The sequence below is a fragment of the Centroberyx affinis genome, unplaced genomic scaffold (assembly GCF_046629955.1).
Source record: "Centroberyx affinis isolate AG114_WGS23_722 - 3 ecotype Tasmania unplaced genomic scaffold, CSIRO-AGI_Caff_v1 ptg005786l_1, whole genome shotgun sequence".
Classification (NCBI taxonomy): Eukaryota; Metazoa; Chordata; class Actinopteri; order Beryciformes; family Berycidae; genus Centroberyx; species Centroberyx affinis.
Genome location: NW_027282934.1, coordinates 1 through 19,563, shown reverse-complemented (window position 1 = coordinate 19,563; position 19,563 = coordinate 1). Strand labels below are relative to the sequence as shown.

Below are 19,563 nucleotides of genomic sequence, written 5' to 3'. Positions count from 1 at the left end.
AATATAGAAGACCGGATATGATAACAAAACATATATACCCTAAAACTGAGGAAAGGTCCTGTTCCTTCCACACACACACCCCCCACCCCACACCCCCTCTCTTTCTCTTAGCCCCACACCGGTCACAAGCCTACGTTAGGGTCTACACTGACAGTGGTTGCAAATGTTAATGTGATAGTGGCAGGCTCAGTTTCATTTTCAGTAATATCAATATTTTGTATTTAACGTTCAAGTCAGATGTGATTTAAAGAAAAAAAGCAGGGCTATGATTGTTGCTGGGCTTTGTACACACAGGATGAATCCATGTTCTGCCTTCAGGTGTGTGTCTACGACAGGCTAGCAGTGAGCCGTTTTTAAGAAACAAACAGCGACACGAGAAAACAAAGTTAAAAGAAAAGTAAAAAGTATACCGTATTGACCAGCTCCAGCCACTCTTTCCTCCCTGCCCATCGCACTCACCCACCCCGCCCTCACCCCTCCCATCAACTCTCCCCCCCCCCCCCCCCCCAAAAAAAAAAAAAAGTGGGACATACACATGACACCCAGTTTTTTTTTTTTCTCCTAAACGCGCTTGTTAAAGCAGAGGTTGGCAAAAGCCTCCCAAAACAAAATCAATGGACAAAGAAAGCCAGGTGAGTAGATCTAAAACCTCTGCCCATGCATTTGAACAGTAGTGAATTAGGACAAAGACAAGTCATTTTTTTTTCTAGTGTGCATTTAAATCACCAATTGTCAGCAGTTGTTTTTTTTTCCTTTACAATATATTCCTTAATGCTTGTTTTATAATATATATATTTTTAAGACTGTGTCCTTTAAATGCAAATGAAGTAGGAAGAGGCCTTGGCAGAACATGAGGAGTTGTGTTCACACTTGACTTCCATTTGTTTCTCCACTTGTTACGCCGCTCTACCCGTCAATATTGTTTCTAGCATATAGCATGGTCCATGACTTGGCTGTAGAGCACAAAGAAACAAAAGAATATAGGAACATGAGTCACAGTTATAGCCTCAAAGGGCATCACAACAGCCATATTATAAAACAGTAGATGAAAATGACATATCACCCCCACCCCAAAACCTTACACCCTCAGTGAGAACAAGGAAAACTCCCATGAAAATGACAAGAGTGGGCAGACAAAGATTAAATACTGATAACATGATCATTTACTGATTATCCATGGCTCAAAGATAAAAGTATTACTAAAATAATTTATAAAGTGAGAATATAAGCAAAGACAAATGGAGTAAGCCATGACTGGATGGGCAATGCCCACTGAAAATGTTAGCAGGATGAATATGAATACATCAATAACATGAAGCAGAAAAGTGATGTGGTTGATGGATGGAAAATCATACCTACCAGGTAAGCAGGAGGCAAGAGTTATTTAAAGGAGAACTCCACCCTCAGATACTCTTACACTTGTTATATATCATCAATCTGTGAGTTATTGTGATGAAGTGTTGTAATTTACCTTTTTAATTCACTTTCCCTCAACCTGCCTTGTCTACTTCTACTGCAGTTAAAAGAGAATGTAAGAGCAAGAGTCACACACTCAAAATGCAACATCTCTGTTGAGCACTGGTGCAATATGGTGAGTCTAGAAAGAAAAGCTCTCTGATTCGGAGGGACTGACACCAAAACTTGGCGTTTACTGTTGATGCTTTAGATAATTTTAGATGATGCATTTTTTTCTGCTACTAAACTCCATTGTAGCTGCACTGGAAAAATCGCATTGTGGCATCACATTGTCTACATTTGGTACATTGTCAACAGCTGTTTTTTTAAGTGTAGTATTTTGGGGTGGATTTTTCCTTTAATAATAGGAGGGAGGCAGGAGGCAGGAGGGTGGGGAGTGGTAAACCCCCCATTCCCAAACCGGCCAAATCACAACTCTCACCTGTCTCTATGGCTTCAACTTCATTGGTCTTCCACTTCTCTGCAACATCATTTGCTAGGGGATCATCAGGGTTGGGCGCACTTAGTAACGCCTGGATTGATAGCAGCACTGTACGAATCTGCAGGGCTGGAGACCATTTATCTGAAAACCAGAATGGATTAAAAAAAATGAAAACGTAGACCAAGAAAAGCAGAGGGAAGTTAGAGAGTAAGACAACATGGGGAAAAGGGGAAAAAATAGGAACGAGGGAATGAAGGGTTATCCATGTTCAGCAGCAGGGGCAGTGAAGAGACAGTGGTGGTATGTAGCCTAGCAGTAGTGACATGCAGCTCCAGTGAGAGGTCACAAGTCTAATCTAAATGGCCCTTGATCTTTTGAGCGAGATTAAGTTGGCAAATCTCTCACTTCAATCACAGACCAAGGAAACAATACACAGGCTTCCCTGCTACAGTAACACGCCTGACCCAACAGACCAAAGACACAGAACAGATGCAAAGTGGCAGTTAAGGTTGCCTGGGAAAAGATGCAGTTTCTGTCAATTGTGTGACAAACGTGTAACAAAAAGCCATTATACGCAAAAACACAATCTTCTCCAAGCATCAATCATGGCCTGACATCGCACGCACTTACCTTTCAAAATGTCTAAACATATTCTTCCCAACTTGTCTACATTGGGATGATATATTTTGGTCATGAAGCGTACTTTAGGAGCTGCCATGGGGTATTCTTCTGGGAGAAAGAGTTCAAGTTTAAATGTGCCCCCCTCAAAAGGCGAGTCCTGAGGTCCAGCAATGACCACATGGAAGTAGCGAGCATTCCCCTCATCTGGCTCTGCTCTGATGCCTGGGACAGGCTCTGCAATCAAACGCTGAGTTTCCTGGTAAATAAAAAAAAAAAAGACAGAAAATTTATTTACTTTGGTCGCGCTAGAGCCAGCGGCAAAATCCTGCTAATTCTCAGCAGTAAAATAATTAAATTAGTAGGCTAATTCAGTTAATAATAATAAAGTAATATGCTAATAATGAAGTTGATAATTTTCCCTAACAACAAATGAAGAGGTGTTCTCATTTTCTCAATAACAGAATATGGGCCATTTCTGATTTAGGCTACTCTGTTTTGGAATGGCAGACGCTCTCGCTCTCCCATTCATAACTGTAATCGTTCAGTAGCAAAACGCATTGGCTTCTATTCATGGGTGCAAGCTCTCTGCAAATTGTTTGACTACCAAAATACATAAGTAGTATATAACTAGTATTCGTTTGACAAAATCAACCGATTAATTGCCATATACACTGAAAACCTAAACGTTAAATCTGTTTTGCATTTGGAACAATACTGTGGTCCACTTAAATAATGTTAAATAGGAAACTGTCATGGGAAATAATCTATCTTGACAAAGATGGACTGTTCAGGGTTTTTTTTAAACTGTCTGTCACAATCAACCAGGAACAATGTGAATGTTTTTGGATTTGTAGAGAAACCTGTCTAGGTGGGCCTACCTATCAAGTGGAAGAGAAGTGAATGTCATCAAGTACAATAAGGCAGGTGATTGGACACTGGAGCAGAACACATCTAAATTACCACAGCTGGCATTTAGCCCACCTTGTTCCTTACTAATCAAACTATTGCAGAAATTAGACCTATCATTACTTAGTGTCATATTTGTTTAACTGTGTGAGGTTAATTAAGGTTACAATCCTATCATTACAGACCAACTGTGATAGATTCTTGTGATTTGAGATAGCCCTAAACACTTTCCCATTGACTGATGGCCAACCAATCTTGGGTCCAAGAAAGGTGTAAATTGAGCTGCCTAATATAGACTACTACTACTACAAGGTGTATTATTTCTGATCTCACTCTGACACAAGAGATAGGCACTTTCTAATATAGGCATAAGTTGTTTGTTATTTAAGTGAACTATACCATATTCAAATTGCATTTAGATTTAATATAATTGTAACATAATTCTTAATTTGACAGGAAAAATCTGAGTGCTCTGGCAAACGCCTTTGGGCTGCAAACAGTTGTGAGTCATTATTATGCTAACAATAGAGACTGGTTGCCAGGAGGTGGATTGTAGTCTGCTTGGCTTTTATCCTTTTACATGGAGGGGAGGGTGGCTTTGACTGCAATGGTGGGGCAAAGCTGAATATCTGAAAACTCTCTCTCTGCAGTATGTAACTGGCTTTTAGAGGTGACACTGGGCCAGACACCACACCGCAGGAGACTATTACTTCCATTCCCATCAACCACTGCAGCAAGGCTACTTCCAGCTCATGGTGACAGCCAAGTGACCTACAGAAACACACACCTTCATTGTGACAAGAGGAGCAGGTATCTGATATGGCCTGAGGTATGCATGAGGCAGACTGAGTGACACACCTGAGAGATGCCTTTAACAAGGAAACTACAGTCATGCCGAATGCCACGCAAGAAGTTGCCCAGAACTGCATTTTTCTAAACTCGTCACTTTACTCCCTATCTCAACAGTAGTAGGCTATTATAATAACGCCTATACCTCGCCTATAACGTTGGGAGGTACTGTACGTCTACTGATTAGATAATTAATCTATTTATACCCATCTTTCCTTGTGCATGTGTGAATATACTACAATCCAATAGCAGTGAAAATGCATCACAGACCTAGCACAGCACCTATGTTAGAATCCTTCTTATATTATGCATCGCAGTAAGGCATTGGCTATCACAGATATAAACTGATTAATTATGCATGTAAAGAAGAGTCATCCAAAAAAAAGTTGGCTAACAGTCGCCACAGTTGTTTTCCATTTTTTTTCCCCCGAATGTAACTGGGGGAGCGAGATTCCTGAAATGTTTCAGATAACCCACAGACAAAACCATGCAGTGAAAACACAGACGGGAGAGGGGCTCCCAGTCCCAGTAGCACGCTCAGAGGGCTCAGAGGCTACATCCACTGAGAACTGTTCCCAGCCCTCCCACCTTTTCCCACCAACGCCAATCTGTCCGCTCTGTGGTCTGCTTGCTCATCCACCTGTGCAACCCACATTGTCACTCCTAGCTAGCATTCATGTTAATATAAGACTTTCTTGATAAAACTCAATACAGGGTAGGGCCTATTCCTTTAAAACTCAACTAAGGTAACTGCAATCATACCGTAAATTATTCAAAACAACACACTGGAACAAATCATATCTACAAATACATTTATTTTATATATATATATATATATAGTATGCCATTGATTAGGGTCTCTTGAGAAAAGAAAGTAATATGGCTTTCAATTAAGTATTTGCACATTACTACTACTACTACCACTACTAAGTCTAGCAGGCCTTAAAACACAAAAGAGGAACTAAAATACAAAATGTCTAAACTATAGATTGTAAAAAATAAAATAAAATAAAAACCTCATCAATATAACAACACAATCAAGCAGAAGAGTCTGCATATTAGCATGTGCACAACAACCCCAATCCCTCTGAACATCTACAACTGACTTTAGTCTAAAAACAGTTTATAGCCCCTGTTTGCGTGGCTGTACACAGTTTCCACTGAAATATAAAGGCATAAGGCTTCCACTCCTGATAACAGTTTTTCTCTGAGCATTATTTGCCCAGCTGTGATGATTGAAGAGACAACTATTTCTGTTTATTTCATGATGCTATGGGGAAGATATTTGCCCTATAGCAATGAAATCATGGGTTGGTATTTGGGTGGTGGGGAACACAGCGTTACTTTTCTGTCAACTACAACCAGAAACTGTCATGAATTTGAGAAATTTCAAAGCAAAGGACGGACAGCTGTCAAGCGCCAACGCCACTGCTGTGAGGTAGTCGCATCCTCCAAAACTGTGGATGTAACATCATCCCCTCATCTTCCTCAGCATGGTTAGCCTGCCAAGCCAACTGCCAGTCACAATGTGGCTAGCTGGCTAACGTTACTTGCTACGGCTGGCCCACAAAGCCAAGGCCTTGCGGCAAAGTCTGCATTGATACTATTTGCTGGCCAAGTAGCAAGCGTTTCGTCAATTTTGCTTTGTTGGGTACTAGCGTTTGTTTGTTTACTAGGTACGAACTTTTACAAATAAACATTTAAATGTAAACAATATCAACGCAAAAGGCTACAAGATGCAAACATATCATATTGAGCCTATCTATGCTTAGCTGAAAAGTACAATATACTAAGGAGGGAGTATCCAGGCTAGCTGGCTAGCTAACGTTAGCATGCTAGCTGAATGAGTGTTCCTGTTTTCATCACTCAATTACTAACTAGGCTGTCAGGCTAGCATAGCTAGCTAGCCATTCAACGAGCCCCTAAATTGACCAGTAGCCGAAAGAAACAACCAATATTGTGCTTGTCAAGTACATTTGGAAAAGACCACCCCGGTACACGCCACATTTCTCCGCCATCTTTACAAAGCGCTGATGTATTTTTAACCCACCCTTTTTCGGTGTAGCTAGGAACAGGGACGAAACGGAAGTAACTTTAGCAAGCGCAAACTAGCGAGCTGGCTACCAGCAGACAAACTGCTAACAGCGTACAGCTAAGCATCTGGAGTTTATACTGGGTATGTCGTGTTTCACACATAATAAAAAGTCCTATATGCTTCTGTGTTAAGTGTGAAATAATTACCTTAAGGATCCTGCGGGGCAGTGCTGTCATCTTGTCTTAAATGCGGGTTTAGCTGTGACTCTCAATGCTTCTTCTCTTTCGTTGGCATTGACAGCACACACGTCTTCCGGTTCTTTGCGTCATGACAGTAGATGGAAGGTCTGGAATGTAGCTGATAGGTTCAACTGGGACCGAGCGTGACAATAGAGTGCGACTTGACTCACAAATTAGATGAATGAATACTAATGCATTCTTTAATATGGAAAGCAACATTTCCCACGCCTCTGCCTATTCTATAATATTCTCTCTATATTCTGTCTCTCTATATTCTGTACTGTTCTAATACAATAGAACAGTACAGAATAGAATAGGGTAGAAACCCTATTCTATTCTGTACTGTTCTATTGTATTGTATTCTATTATGTTCTATTCTATCTTCTATCTCTATCTTGCCTACAATCTGACACTTCAGCATGTAATCATTGTGCGTGTGGGTGTGTGTATGTGTGTGTGTGTGTGTGTGTGCACATTCCATAACACTCTCTTCTTGACTGCAATATACCACTGCTGAGGAGTGCAATGTGGTCTTCAGGAGTTTATGTATAACAGAACTTCACTGTTAGAGCAGTGAAATGGTCTTGGCTGTTGACATAATCATGCCAGTCTATTTGGCTATTTCACACAGACTCTACATGCACTTTTTCAAGGACCTGCTGATCTAAATTGAGCGGTTGATTTGGGCTGCTAAAGTTTCTCTAAATTTCCAGACGGGGACATTCTGTACCGGATCTAACCATTTCAGACAAAACACAGCACAGATTAGACTTAACACCTCTACAGGCCAATATTGTTGTATGGTACAGCTGCATTTTCTTTACTGGATGCTGAATGGAAGCTGTAGAGTGGGGGTGGGGGGCGGATTTTTGAGCTCCTCCTCCTGACATATGTCTTTGGACAAAAGCAATGTCCCGTTGGGTGTCAGGCTGGTTAGGTGGACATCAGCAGCACAGCAAAGTCACAGGAACTTTACGAAAAGCTGACTAGGGAGAAGTCGTCCAGCTGACTACAGGCATGCAATCTCTGCACCGACACAGCCGAGCAGGTAGCTTTTAAGTTTTCCTTCTGGGTTAAGTCCTTCTGCATGAATTCTGTGCGTAGCAACAGAGAGGGAATAAGGAATTGATATATGATCTGTTATTTCATTTGCCTAGGCAAGAATAAGGTTGTTGTTTTTTGTGGTCACAGGACAATGATAGAGAGTGTTGTGAATTTTGTGGTGTTATCATGAATGTCTGATCTATCTAATGGCTTTTAAGTTTGATTTTGCATGTGTTTGTCACACTTGAGTAAATAATTCAATAAGGAGATGTTGTCGCACCACACTTTTTAAAGAAATGTCCTTTGTTTGTTTATTTTAACCAGAGTAAGTGACTATAAAAATATTCTTTTGCCAGCTCACTCATCTACTAATCACAACTTTCATGCTGCTTTGACAAATGAATAACTCAGTTAAGCACTAAATATCTATCATTAGTCTTTTGCAAAATATGTATATTACAGGCAACAGGCGGAAACAACTAGCTGTAAAATCCAAGCCTGTAATTACTGCTCATGTATATTTCCTTTACAGGTACAAGGTTTCTGCTCATTTAGTCATGGAAGCTGCTCAGAACAATCATTTGAGACCTTGTGAGGTTATAGAACTATGTACTTCTCTAAATATATCTACAAATTTAAACAAAACAAAACAAACAAAAAAACATGTTATGGCTTCTTTAGTAGCTTTGTTTAAAACAGATAAAGTCATAGGTCTTTCCTAAGTGAGCCTGTCAGACTTTCACCCATCTTGCAACTCTTACCCTAATGTGTGTGTGAAGGTAAAATGAAAGAATTTGACTCATTGAAACAAATGATGTGCCTGGGAAGTGATAAAGAATTTATTTTTAACATTATCAGGAAACTATTGTCTCAATAACAATCTTGATACTCTAACTGATCACAAAGCCTAGGCCACGCTCCCATAGTTTTAAGTGTAATGATTCATCAACACATGGCCATGGTATATTTTAGCATTCTTTACTGAGATGAATTGAGTTCCTAGCCACTAACTGCCCTGCCCCACCGCACCGACCCTCCAAAATTTTCCATTGTTCGCAGACACAGGAACAGATGAACCAGCACCTAATCTAGTCCCTTCTCTCAGTGCACAGAGAGAACAGACAATATCAGCTGAATTAGAGGGGCTGTTGCTTCCACTGACTGTTTGATTTGAGTGGCGGGCCCTATCCCGACAGGGCTCAGCCAGATTTCCTCATCCACTTGTAGTATTTCAGCCGGCCTATCACACACTGGCATCCTGCATTAATCTTAGTCTGATACACACAAGGCTCAATCAATTGATATCTTACTTTGATATTGATAGCACTTTTGCAGCAAAACAATACCCCAAATGCCCAACTGACTATACTCTGTCTTTCAGTCTGTTTTCATATTTATAGTGTGATTCCTTTCTGTTCTGTTTAATGTTCCAGGTGAGGCAGCTCAGTGGAGCAGACCCTGCTTCCTGGCGTGTTTATTCGGCATGATCACCTGCTTGGGGTCAGTCATGCCCCTTCACGTCCCCCCAGTGACAACGGGCCTCCGTTCTGCCTTCTCCGCCACTCGCAGCAACAGTGTGGTGGGAGGCACCCAGAAGGCAGTGACCTTCAACAGGCTGCTGGTCAACATGGGAGGCGATTTCAATCCGGACACCGGTCACTTCCGCTGCCGCATCCCTGGGGCCTACTACTTCTCCTACTCCATGGGGAAATTTCCCAAGAAGATGCTGTCTGTCATACTGGTAAAGAATGGGGAGGAGGTGCAGGCTATCGCATATGACGACTACCGCAAGAAAGGAAGGAAAGTTCAAAGCCAAAGCATAATGATCAGCCTGAAGGCCATGGACACGGTGTGGCTGCTCTTACAGCAGAGTCCTCAGTACGCTGTGTACAGCAACGTTGGCCCTTACATCACCTTCTCTGGTTACCTTGTCTATCCTGACATTTCCTCAACCAGCTACATCAGCAACCACCTGTCCCTCCCAGGCCTGTCCTACCCCAACTGCCCCCCACAGGGTGACCAACCGTACAGCTGGACGGGCGGCCAGACCGCAGAGCAGCAGCGCTCTGCCTTCTCAGTGGCACGGACGTCCACGGTCCTGGGGCAGAGCAGCAAGCAGCAGGACAAGCAGCCGCTGAACTTTGACGTGGAGTACGTTAACATCGGGGGCCACTTCAACAAAACCTCGGGGGTATTCACCTGCCACTTCCCCGGGGCCTACTACTTCGCCTTCACTGTGGGGAAGCACCCTCGCAAGGCCGTGTCTGTGAAGCTGATGACGGGGCGCGGCGAGGTGCAGGCCATGGTGTTTGATGAGGACACTTCGAAGCGGCGGGAGATGCAGAGTCAGAGCCTGCTGCTGTCACTGCGCCAGGGCGACAGCGTGTGGCTGTACAGCCAGCAGGACGAGCGTTACGCCGTGTACAGCAACCAGGGCAGGTACACCACCTTTTCCGGTTTCATGGTGTATCCTGAAGCAGAAGCACCCACAGCTGCCCCCACCCAGGACTGAACTCACTTCTGAACTGCTGAACCCTCCATTGTGCTATGTTGAAAAAAATAACAAAAAAAATAGTATAAATGCCACATATTCTGTTGGTTTTGTAGAAAATGTGTAGGTTCTTTCTGTATGGATTAAACACAAACAAAATGTCTTGAATACTGCAACTGCATTCACTCCTTTCCCTATTTTCAGTCCAGACCGGATAATTTCTGTTGCCAAGTTACTCCACAAGATGGCGCTGTGAGACAATTATTGCATGGTTTCTTTGACTGCATGGAGCAATCAGTATGCAAAATAGCCATTTTTCTTCTAAAAGTGCAATTATCTGTAAGAAATCACAAAATGGACAGAATGGAATATTTGTGTTTATATATTAAAATTGTTGATTGATGAATATGATTTGGTTTTGGTTGACAGATACATTTCCTTTAAAAATTCTTTATATTTGGAATTTACTGGAAGATCCAATAATCTAATAATCTATGAGCAGGTTTTGTTTGAAAGATTGGTTCATTGCATGGCATGGGGACAATTGTGTAAATAATGTATAGTTTACCTATATTGTCAGTTGAGATTTAGAGATACGTCATGATTATGTTAACTGTGTTTAATGTTACATGTATGAAACCTTTATACTGTGGATATAGTTGTTTTTATGTTGAGTGTCATTTCAGGGTAGTCTAAATAAAGTCATACACTTTTGAATGAATGAAAATGTTTTTAGGCATTAATGTCCGGACATCTGGTGTCTTTCTTTTTTCTTCTTTCTTCTTTTTCTTCTCCTCTAATTATACGCTGCACTGAATAAAAGAAAAACATTTTGTGTCGTCATTGAAATTTCTTTTGTAACTGATTGCACTAAAATACATGAAGTGCAGGTTAATTACCTTTACTGAGGATGTGTTCATCACTCAAACATAAAATGGCGCTATATGGGAAAAGGTTGCTGCCTTCAAAACTGAAAAATTATCAATTGATCCCCATTCCTACTACAGTACGACTACTACTGCTACTACTACTGAAAAAACTGAAAAATTATCAATTGATCCCCATTCCTACTACAGTACGACTACTACTGCTACTACTACTACTACTAATAATAATAATGATATACCACTCGCATTGTTTCATAACAAAAATCTGGATTCAACACTTTTCCCTTAACATACTACTTACCAACAAATGAGCTATAAGAACATTAGGGAAAACAGAGCACCGCAACAGTGAAAGAAATATCTATATGATTCCAAACTAGGTTTGGTATTTTTACTACAATTTCCTACAACAAAGTCTAGTACTCCATTGAACCCCCCACCCACCAAGAGGACTGCATAACTTCCCTAAATGTAATTTTGTGTATTCTAACACTTCTAATTTTGTAATTTTGTGTATTCTATCACAAACCCTTAAAAATGAAATACAGCACAATAAAACTATGGCATAAGCTTATTGTTCACATTTGTTGTTGCAAGTTATACAATTGAATACATCAGGAAAGTATCATTTCTTCAGGGAAAACCTCAGACAATAACATTTCAGTATGGAGTCATTTATGTCATTTCAGTATATAGTTTGTACATATAGTTTAGTTTATTGAAATAATAGAATTGCATCAACATTAATAAGGAACAAGGAACATAATTTCCTGGTTGTACATGTCCTGTTCTTCAGATAGTTTGAACAGTTTTTCCAAAGTGTTTATGCACCCTACTTCTGAGGTATACTTACATCTATATGTCGACCCCAGGGCAAATGCTGTTACCTCAGTGCCAGCTATTGGGAATTAAAATAAATTTAAACTTCTAGCCACTTCAACTTATTTTCCTGTTAATTTTGTTTTTTTATGTGTATTTACAGTACAGCAAGTACATTAGCAAGTACCATGGAGACTTGCGTTTTAGAAATAAAAAAACAAATTAACCCATGATGAAAGTCTGCATAATTTAAATGCTACAATTCTTTAAGACCACCATACTTACTTTGAATTGGTTCCAGTGTTTGTATATACAGTATTCGACTATCATGCTGGGCTTTCAAGATATTTGATGTGATGTATGCATGAAGAGACTATTCTCAAATCTCAGTCTTTAAGCAATTTCCTTGTGTTGAGAACTCTGCCATAGCAAATAAAGTGTTTCAAATGTCTCTACAGTGAGACAGTTTGGTTTGGCTAAACCAGACAGTAAACAGACATGATGATGTGAGCCAGGAAAAGTAGAATAAACAGAAGCAATATTAGTCAAACATGCTTAAACGGCCACTGAGTCAATACATGAATAATGACATACTGTTAACATTTCACTGTTGTTGAAGTCAGGCAAGATAGAGGCAGTTAGTGTAGGGGTTTAACACAGTCATTACATGTAGGCTACTCATCATCCTAAAGCCTCAGGTGATCCAATATAAATATGCGCTGTAGTTGGACCATGACTTTGTCCTGCAAGTTGAAATGTTCATGTCACCATCCCCAATCTACACCTCGCTGCCTGTCTCCTGGTTTTGTCACTGCACATCCCAGATTTCACAGAGCAGCGGGGTGAATTTGCGGTCACTCATTCTCCAGGACGAGAGCATTTCCGCATGGTAGTGGTTGAGTGTTCTCAGCTCCGTCAGACGGCCCAGAAGACGGGCAAAGTGCTGCGGCTCCTGGGGATGCTGCAGGGCGCAGAGCTTCCTCAGCATGTCCAGCATGGGCTCCTGAAGCCTCTCCACAGCCTGCTGGTCCTTTACATAAGCCCGATCTACAGGGGGAGCAGGGCAAACAGCAGTCAGGAAAAACCCTGAGAGAGCTATACTGCAAGGCCCAAATGCATGTGTAAAGCGAGAATCACATTACGGATAGTCATCTGAGGTTTGATTGCCTGTTTATATGGACATCTGAACCAGTCAGTGATGATAAATCAATTATTTAGGGTATCAAAGATTCTGGATGTTGATTTAGGAAACATAGATCTGTCTGATGCATCAGTGAAAAGTGTTTTTCCTGGCTCACCTGGTGTCAGGATGGTTACGGCAGTGAGGAGAGCCTGTTCCTCCTGCATCATGTGGAGGTCACAAATGCTTTTGTAGAAGTTGAACATGGGTGTGATGTATTCCTCTGATACACCTGCAGGAAGACATTCAAAAAATTGTGGCATTACATACATTGGTCATTCTATGTCACGTGTTTATGCCATATGAAGAAGTGAAAGAATTGTTGAGAAAGTGAAAATATGAACCGGTTGAGCAGGGAGATCTGGAATAAGCATTACAAGAATTTCTGAAATTATTTATGTTGATTGTAGACAAGCCCGTTCCCCTGAAAAACTTATAACAATACAGCAATAAGGTCAAATAGTGCAGCTTTGATCCGTCAAAAACCTCATGGGTACTACTCACACCAGTTGCTAAATTGTTCAATTACAAATCATAGCAGCGGGCCTTTCATTCAAGAAAGAAAAAACGACAGAACATGCAGTACAATTTCCTTGACTATTATTCATGAAGATATATCTGAAGATATACTGGGTATCAAAAGTAATGCCAGTTCACAGCAGAGTGTTCAAAGGCTTTGAGTTTGGGAGAGGCAAAAATTGTTTCAAGTGAAAAAACTTTTCAATAACTATTAGAAGGAAATATTACTGTCACTGATCAGAGGGTCTGACTCCCTGATACACATTAGTCCAAGTGATGCTAATTGATATATACTGTATATGGTAATACATAGTTTTTCATCTGTTGGGTAGCATATTTCCTAAATACCATTTGCTGCAATTTGCAAGCACAAAAACAGAACTTACTATGCACGATAGTACAGTGTTACTGTTAAAAAAAAAAATCTGTTACTGTTACTTAAAACTAATTGTTTTGATGTCTTAACTCAGTGTTGGTCGTTGCTTTCTCTGAAAAAGAAAATATGTCTTGATGAACTGTGAGTCATAACCATTCATTCAGCTCTAACGCGTGAAAATCTCCGGTAAGCCTAGAATTACGATGATAGAGATACAGTATCAGCAGATCTCTGAAAACAGACATGAACTTGCACGCTCTCCATCTTTGGATAATGATTCAGTGAAAGATAAGGAGGGAATATTAGAAAATGCACTGCTATCAAACCACAAAGTGCTTTCTTTAATTTAAAAAGTATTAATTTCATAGGATTTCATTCAGTTTGCTCTCTTTTCCTGCGAGTGGGCAACAGCCTCCACTGTGGACCCCCTTCAAACTGGCAGGAGGAGCCTGTCTGCTCAGACATCATCGAGCCCCTCAAGCATTCAAAAATGCCAGCAGGGCTCAGAGGGAGAGAAGTGGACAATAGCACTCTTGATGTTTTGATAAGGGACAATGGTCTCTTCAGACAGCTTTGCTCTCTGTTCTCCCAGACTGGCCTTTAGTGTGAATATCTCTTACCCCACCATTCAGCTGGACCTGCGCCAAGGGACCCAGTGACGCACACACACTCCTGCCATCGCTGTCACTGCCCATTTAACTGTCCAGCCTGGCTTGACAAGATGACACCTCACATATACAGTATATCAATAATTATTAAGACCAACTGACAGTAAACTATTTAAAGAATTTGAAATTGTGATATCTGACAAACACATTAAAACGTTGGTCCTGGTAGTTTTCCATGAGTCTGCACCTCGTTAAGTTTTGTGTGTGTGTTCACTTTCTGCAATTAGAAAACTATTTTAAAGAATTTGAAACTGTGATACATTTGTTAATAGAGAGGGAGCAATGAACGCGCTTATAGATACCTAAGGCAAGTGAGGGACATCTTGCTTGTGATTATGATTTCTGTGTGAGTATTTTAACACCAATGTTGACCCAAGGCCATTGAAGTGTTGGGTACTGCATTCCTCTGCAGCCTTCACCAACATGCCCCTACACACACACACACACACACACACACACACGCCCAAACAGCATGAAACTGTACCCAGTAAGGGTCTGTTTGCATGTGTAACCTACACCCAGCCTGGGATAAGCAGGTCAGCACACATCTCCGAGCTGCATCACACAGATCAGGCGGATCCATTATTCATGCTAGACCTGCCTAGACTTGGCTGCGTGGCTGCGGACGGACCTACAAAATGTCACTCTACTGTGTGTGTGGACTGCTGGTGGAGAAAAGGACCGAGGCTCTCGAAGGTCAAGGATCAGGAGGGAAGATATAAGTTTCCCACACTGAAAATTTCAGTTCACACTTTCATGATACTGATTACATTGATTACTATATTTCTGGTCATAGAAGTATGGCGTGTCAGATAGTGACTACCTTCCTTCCTCAACTTACCGCTCTTGCGTATCCTTTCCTCCAGCACTTCTGTTTGTCCATGCGGCATCTTTCTGGTGAAGACCTGAGCCGAGCGCAGGAACATGGCTTCCACCGCCGAACCCTTCAGCAGAGCGATCTGATCTTCATGATCCAGAGATAGAAAGCCTGCCAGAGGCACCACACCACTCATTACACCCCTTGCCAATAGAGCTGAGCTATGACATTGGAATGATTTTAAGCCAGTTTGTCTCCTTATCGATATCACAGTATCAGTGTCTCTGTTAGCATTGTTGTACAGTCTTGTATGGCACAGCATCTATGTTACTGTCCAATATGATCCTGTGATAACCAAAGACCTTTTTACCATTCTGAGAGAGATATATATACAACTAAGATACAATACCTGGAATATTTTTGGTAAACTCCACCAGAACTTGCACGTGACTTGTTGCCATTTCTGTCAACAGCAGGATGTTTTCCTCTGTGTTGAACTGTTCTTGTAGCTAGGGAGACAACATGAGCACACAGCATTGGAACAGATCGCATTGATTGACAGGAGACAGAGGGTTTTGCTGGCCGAGTTGCATAAGATGTACTGTTCTGTGCTGTACTGTTCTTGTTAATTTCAGGTAGGAGGATTTTACATCTATCCTTATTAACTTGGTGCCTATGGTCTCTGCTGTCATGCCCTGGTCTCTGCTGTTTACCACAGGACATCTGCTGGATCTTTTAATGGCAGTAACCCAAGTAGTTTGAAGAAAAAACAGTGCAGTTTGAAGTGATATTGAGTGTAACCTACCAGTTTTTTGGCCATATCTTGAGGAATTCGATGTTTGTTGTAGGCATCTACAATGAAATTCAAGAGCGCCTGCTGCTCTGGAGTGAGTTCCACCTTTTCCTGGATAAAGAAACAACACATCATTTAGCGGTGCCAGTTTTGTTTTTTTGTGTCACAGTTTGTAAGATTGTGGTTATTATAAGTGATGCGATATTTATGGAGTGCAAACGTTCTATAGGGGATTAAGAAGACAGAATCAGAGTCCAACTTCCAAGCGTGGTATGTGAGGAATTGGCACTTTATTTCTCACATTCACCCATTAGTGGCACATTTAGCATTATTCCCAGCAACTGTGAGCATCACATTATGCAGATTGTTTTCCAGTCCTTACAGTTTTTCTCAATTGATGTGGCACATTTCTTCAAACTAATGCTCTCAAAACAGTTAACACAGCCTCTAAACCCTTGATCATTTTACAAAACTGATTGTAGAGTTTAGTTGGTTTCATGCAAAATTCAGAACTAGATCTACCACACAAACCTCGCCAAACTAAGGTCAGTCCTCTCAAAATAGTTAACCCAGCTGTCTAAACTTTTTATAATTTTACAAAGCTAATAGCACTTGACAGAAATGAAAATTGTGAGAAACGTGAGATATTGTGCCTACTGTAAAGGAAAATATTTAATCAACAAATTAAGGATAAAATTCCATAAATTCAAATTACGGGGATTAACATGTTTGTTTTTTTTGCTTTTTTTGTAAACACATTTTATTGTAAAAGATTTGATTAACATGTTTTATCATTGGTATTCCTGTGCGTATGCAGTTGAGTGTATTATCTAGTCAATCAGCGATGTGTGTAGTTTTGATGTTGATATCTGGTTTCTATGAAGATATGATCTGAAACAACAGCTACACTTCTTTTTGAAATGCAGTTGGTTCTGTTTTGCAAAATAGAGTATGTTTCAATGTCTGTGTTAACTGTTTTGAGGGCATTTTGAGAGCATTAGTTTGGAGAAATATGTAAAATCAGTTGAGAAAAACTTTGAAGAGTAAGTACTCATATTAATACTTGTGCACTAGGTGTCATACTGGAGAACAGGAGAGGCTGTGATTACCTTTGTCAGTCTGGTGGTAGAGGTGACCTGCTTGCTGTCTGTGTTGTCTGCCCCTTCTGTCTCGTCCCCAGTAGACTCTCCTGGCGAGGCCTTGGTGTTCTTCCGCAGCCTTTTGGATTTACACTGGATCTCTGTCAGCAGGCCTGCCGGCAGTGAGGAGCACTTCAGGTTGTGTGTCAAATACTTCACAGCTGTTTATTCAACTCCATGCAACTGGAATTTATCAGGGATACATTTCTAATGCATTTATAATAGAGATGCATTTATGATGTATCCCTGTGGTTCATCCTAAATATTGGTTACTACACAGAATCACTGGTGAGCTTTAGAATTTTAATTGTAATTCTGTATTTTTGTGCCATTGATATCTTAACATCATACATCATAACAAGTGTAACTTAATCCATACATGTTCGTAATCCATACTCCTTATTTCCTTATACACTTTACAATTATGTTTCAATTGCCACCAGCACACATTTATATAACCCCACAATTGTTTGTATTCTATTTTAATGCTTTATTGTTTTATTGATTCTTTATTGTTTCTAGTGTTTTATTGTTTATTTTATACTCTATTTGCGCATTTGTCTTTTTCCGCGTGTTGAATCCTATTACTTTTGCTGCTGCAACAACCTAATTTCCCCACAGGGAATGTTTCATCTTACCATCTTTTTGTACCTTATGCTAATGATAAAGCAACTCATTAATCCATGACATGTTTGGTGGTTGAATTTGTCAGTTGTTTATTTCTGTACTTATTTGTACAAAATCAAGTAAGAAGTAAAAGAACTTCCCTTTTCCAAACATTATCCAAAACCTCAGAGGAGGACAGGGAAGTGAGTGATCTGGGAGATGGAGTTAAATGGGAGCTGTCAAGACACCCACTTTTCACACTATGACTAAAAGAGTCTTTGAGAAAGTCTGACTTGCGGTCCAACCCTGTTTCAGATCAATATACGCAACTCAGAGTCACTGTTGCACCAGAAGGCAGGAGTGCCTGCCACCTTGCAATATTCATCACAACTCCCCTGCACTATTTATGAGCAACAGGAGCCCAACCCGTCCTCCTGCTCTGTTCAGCTGACGGCTCTAAATAGACCCAATAACTAATGTTCCTCAATGGCTTGGCTCTGGAGGAGGGATACATAGACTACAGTTGTACATGTTCAAGTTATATCTTTTCTTTGTGGAGAACTTATTTCTGGTACAGTATTCTCCAGGTCAATCAAATGGTTTCTTTCCAAAATGCTATAAAGGGAAAAATTGTTACCTAATGTTCATTGCTCAGTATTTCAAAATGACTGATGATGTTCTCTAAAATCTTTCTTCTACAACTATATTGCTATGGTTATTATAATAGATAAAGGTCTTAAGGTAGCTATTAATGCAAACGATAATCCAAGTCTATTATCGTGACAGCAGCCATTTTATAAGGCATCAACTTTTTGTTAAATGGAACATAAACTGTCCATTTTACTTTCTGCAGCAGCAGCAAAAGCTAGGCCTTTCTGTTGTGTGACGTGTGACATACTTTCCCCCAGTAAAATTCAACAGGCCATGTCAGAAAGTAGAGTGAGGGCTCACCGCAGGGGTCTTTGATGGCCTCTCTTGAATCTACCGAAAGGACGAAATCATTACCTTGTGTTTGCATGTGGACAGTGCAAATCAGTTTGAATCAAACCATTACAGTGTAGGAATCTAGGAACAGAATTTAATTCCTTTCCTTCCCTTCCTTATTCATAAAGGTTTGTTTTTATTGTCCTTTTAAGATTGTCCTACGTACCAAAAGGTCTTGACAAGCAAGATACTCACATTCTGCCAGCATGCCCATCTCCTTGCACTTTCTTAGTCGGCACTCCTGGCATTTCCTGCGCATATACATGTCCATCTCACAGTTCCCTCCACTCTTGCATTTGTACACAGCGTTCTTTGTTATACTCCGTCTGAAGAAGCCTGAACATGGTTGGAAAACATGTAAGTATCATGAGCCTGGTACAATATATGCTGATGGAAAGACATTTTATATTTTGTTGTAATAGCAAACATATAAAATAAAAAAACAGAAATGGCCTATATACAGTATATTGAGGCGGACTTCAGTATTTTACTCCAAGCAGTTTTTGAACATAAAGGAGAATTTACAATGGAGGATAATTAGGAGAAAAAAAAGGGCAGCTACGTTACACACTGTTCTAATAATGTAACAGAGAGAATCCTGTGAGCCCCATTGGCAACGTTTCAGACAGTGAGAGCAGTAGAGCAAAACACACACAGACACACACACACACACACACACACACACACACACAC

The 19,563-nt window shown here is 40.6% G+C and overlaps 3 protein-coding genes across 3 annotated transcripts; 1 reads left to right on the top strand and 2 right to left on the bottom strand.

Annotated features, from left to right (window-relative positions):
• Window positions 1–508: 508 nt before the first annotated feature.
• ube2na (ubiquitin-conjugating enzyme E2Na) lies at window positions 509–6,640 on the bottom strand. The gene is made up of 4 exons (XM_071547295.1): window positions 6,515–6,640; window positions 2,528–2,774; window positions 1,898–2,038; window positions 509–953 (listed from the first exon to the last, which is right to left on the bottom strand). The coding sequence occupies exons 1-4, from the start codon at window positions 6,542–6,544 to the stop codon at window positions 907–909; spliced, it is 465 nt and encodes a 154-aa protein (XP_071403396.1). The 5' UTR covers window positions 6,545–6,640; the 3' UTR covers window positions 509–906.
• Window positions 6,422–10,103, top strand: c1qtnf13 (C1q and TNF related 13). The gene is made up of 2 exons (XM_071547299.1): window positions 6,422–6,449; window positions 9,025–10,103. Exon 2 carries the CDS (start codon window positions 9,075–9,077, stop codon window positions 10,101–10,103), a length of 1,029 nt encoding a protein of 342 aa, XP_071403400.1. The 5' UTR covers window positions 6,422–6,449; window positions 9,025–9,074.
• Window positions 10,104–12,596: 2,493 nt separating this feature from the next.
• Window positions 12,597–19,206, bottom strand: nr1h4 (nuclear receptor subfamily 1, group H, member 4; the record flags this gene model as incomplete). The annotated part of the gene is made up of 7 exons (XM_071547296.1): window positions 12,597–12,835; window positions 13,087–13,200; window positions 15,373–15,519; window positions 15,758–15,857; window positions 16,154–16,252; window positions 17,251–17,393; window positions 19,066–19,206. Coding segments are annotated over 7 exons (983 nt in total), but the record flags the coding sequence as incomplete, so codon positions are not given.
• Between the last annotated feature and the right edge of the window lie 357 nt (window positions 19,207–19,563).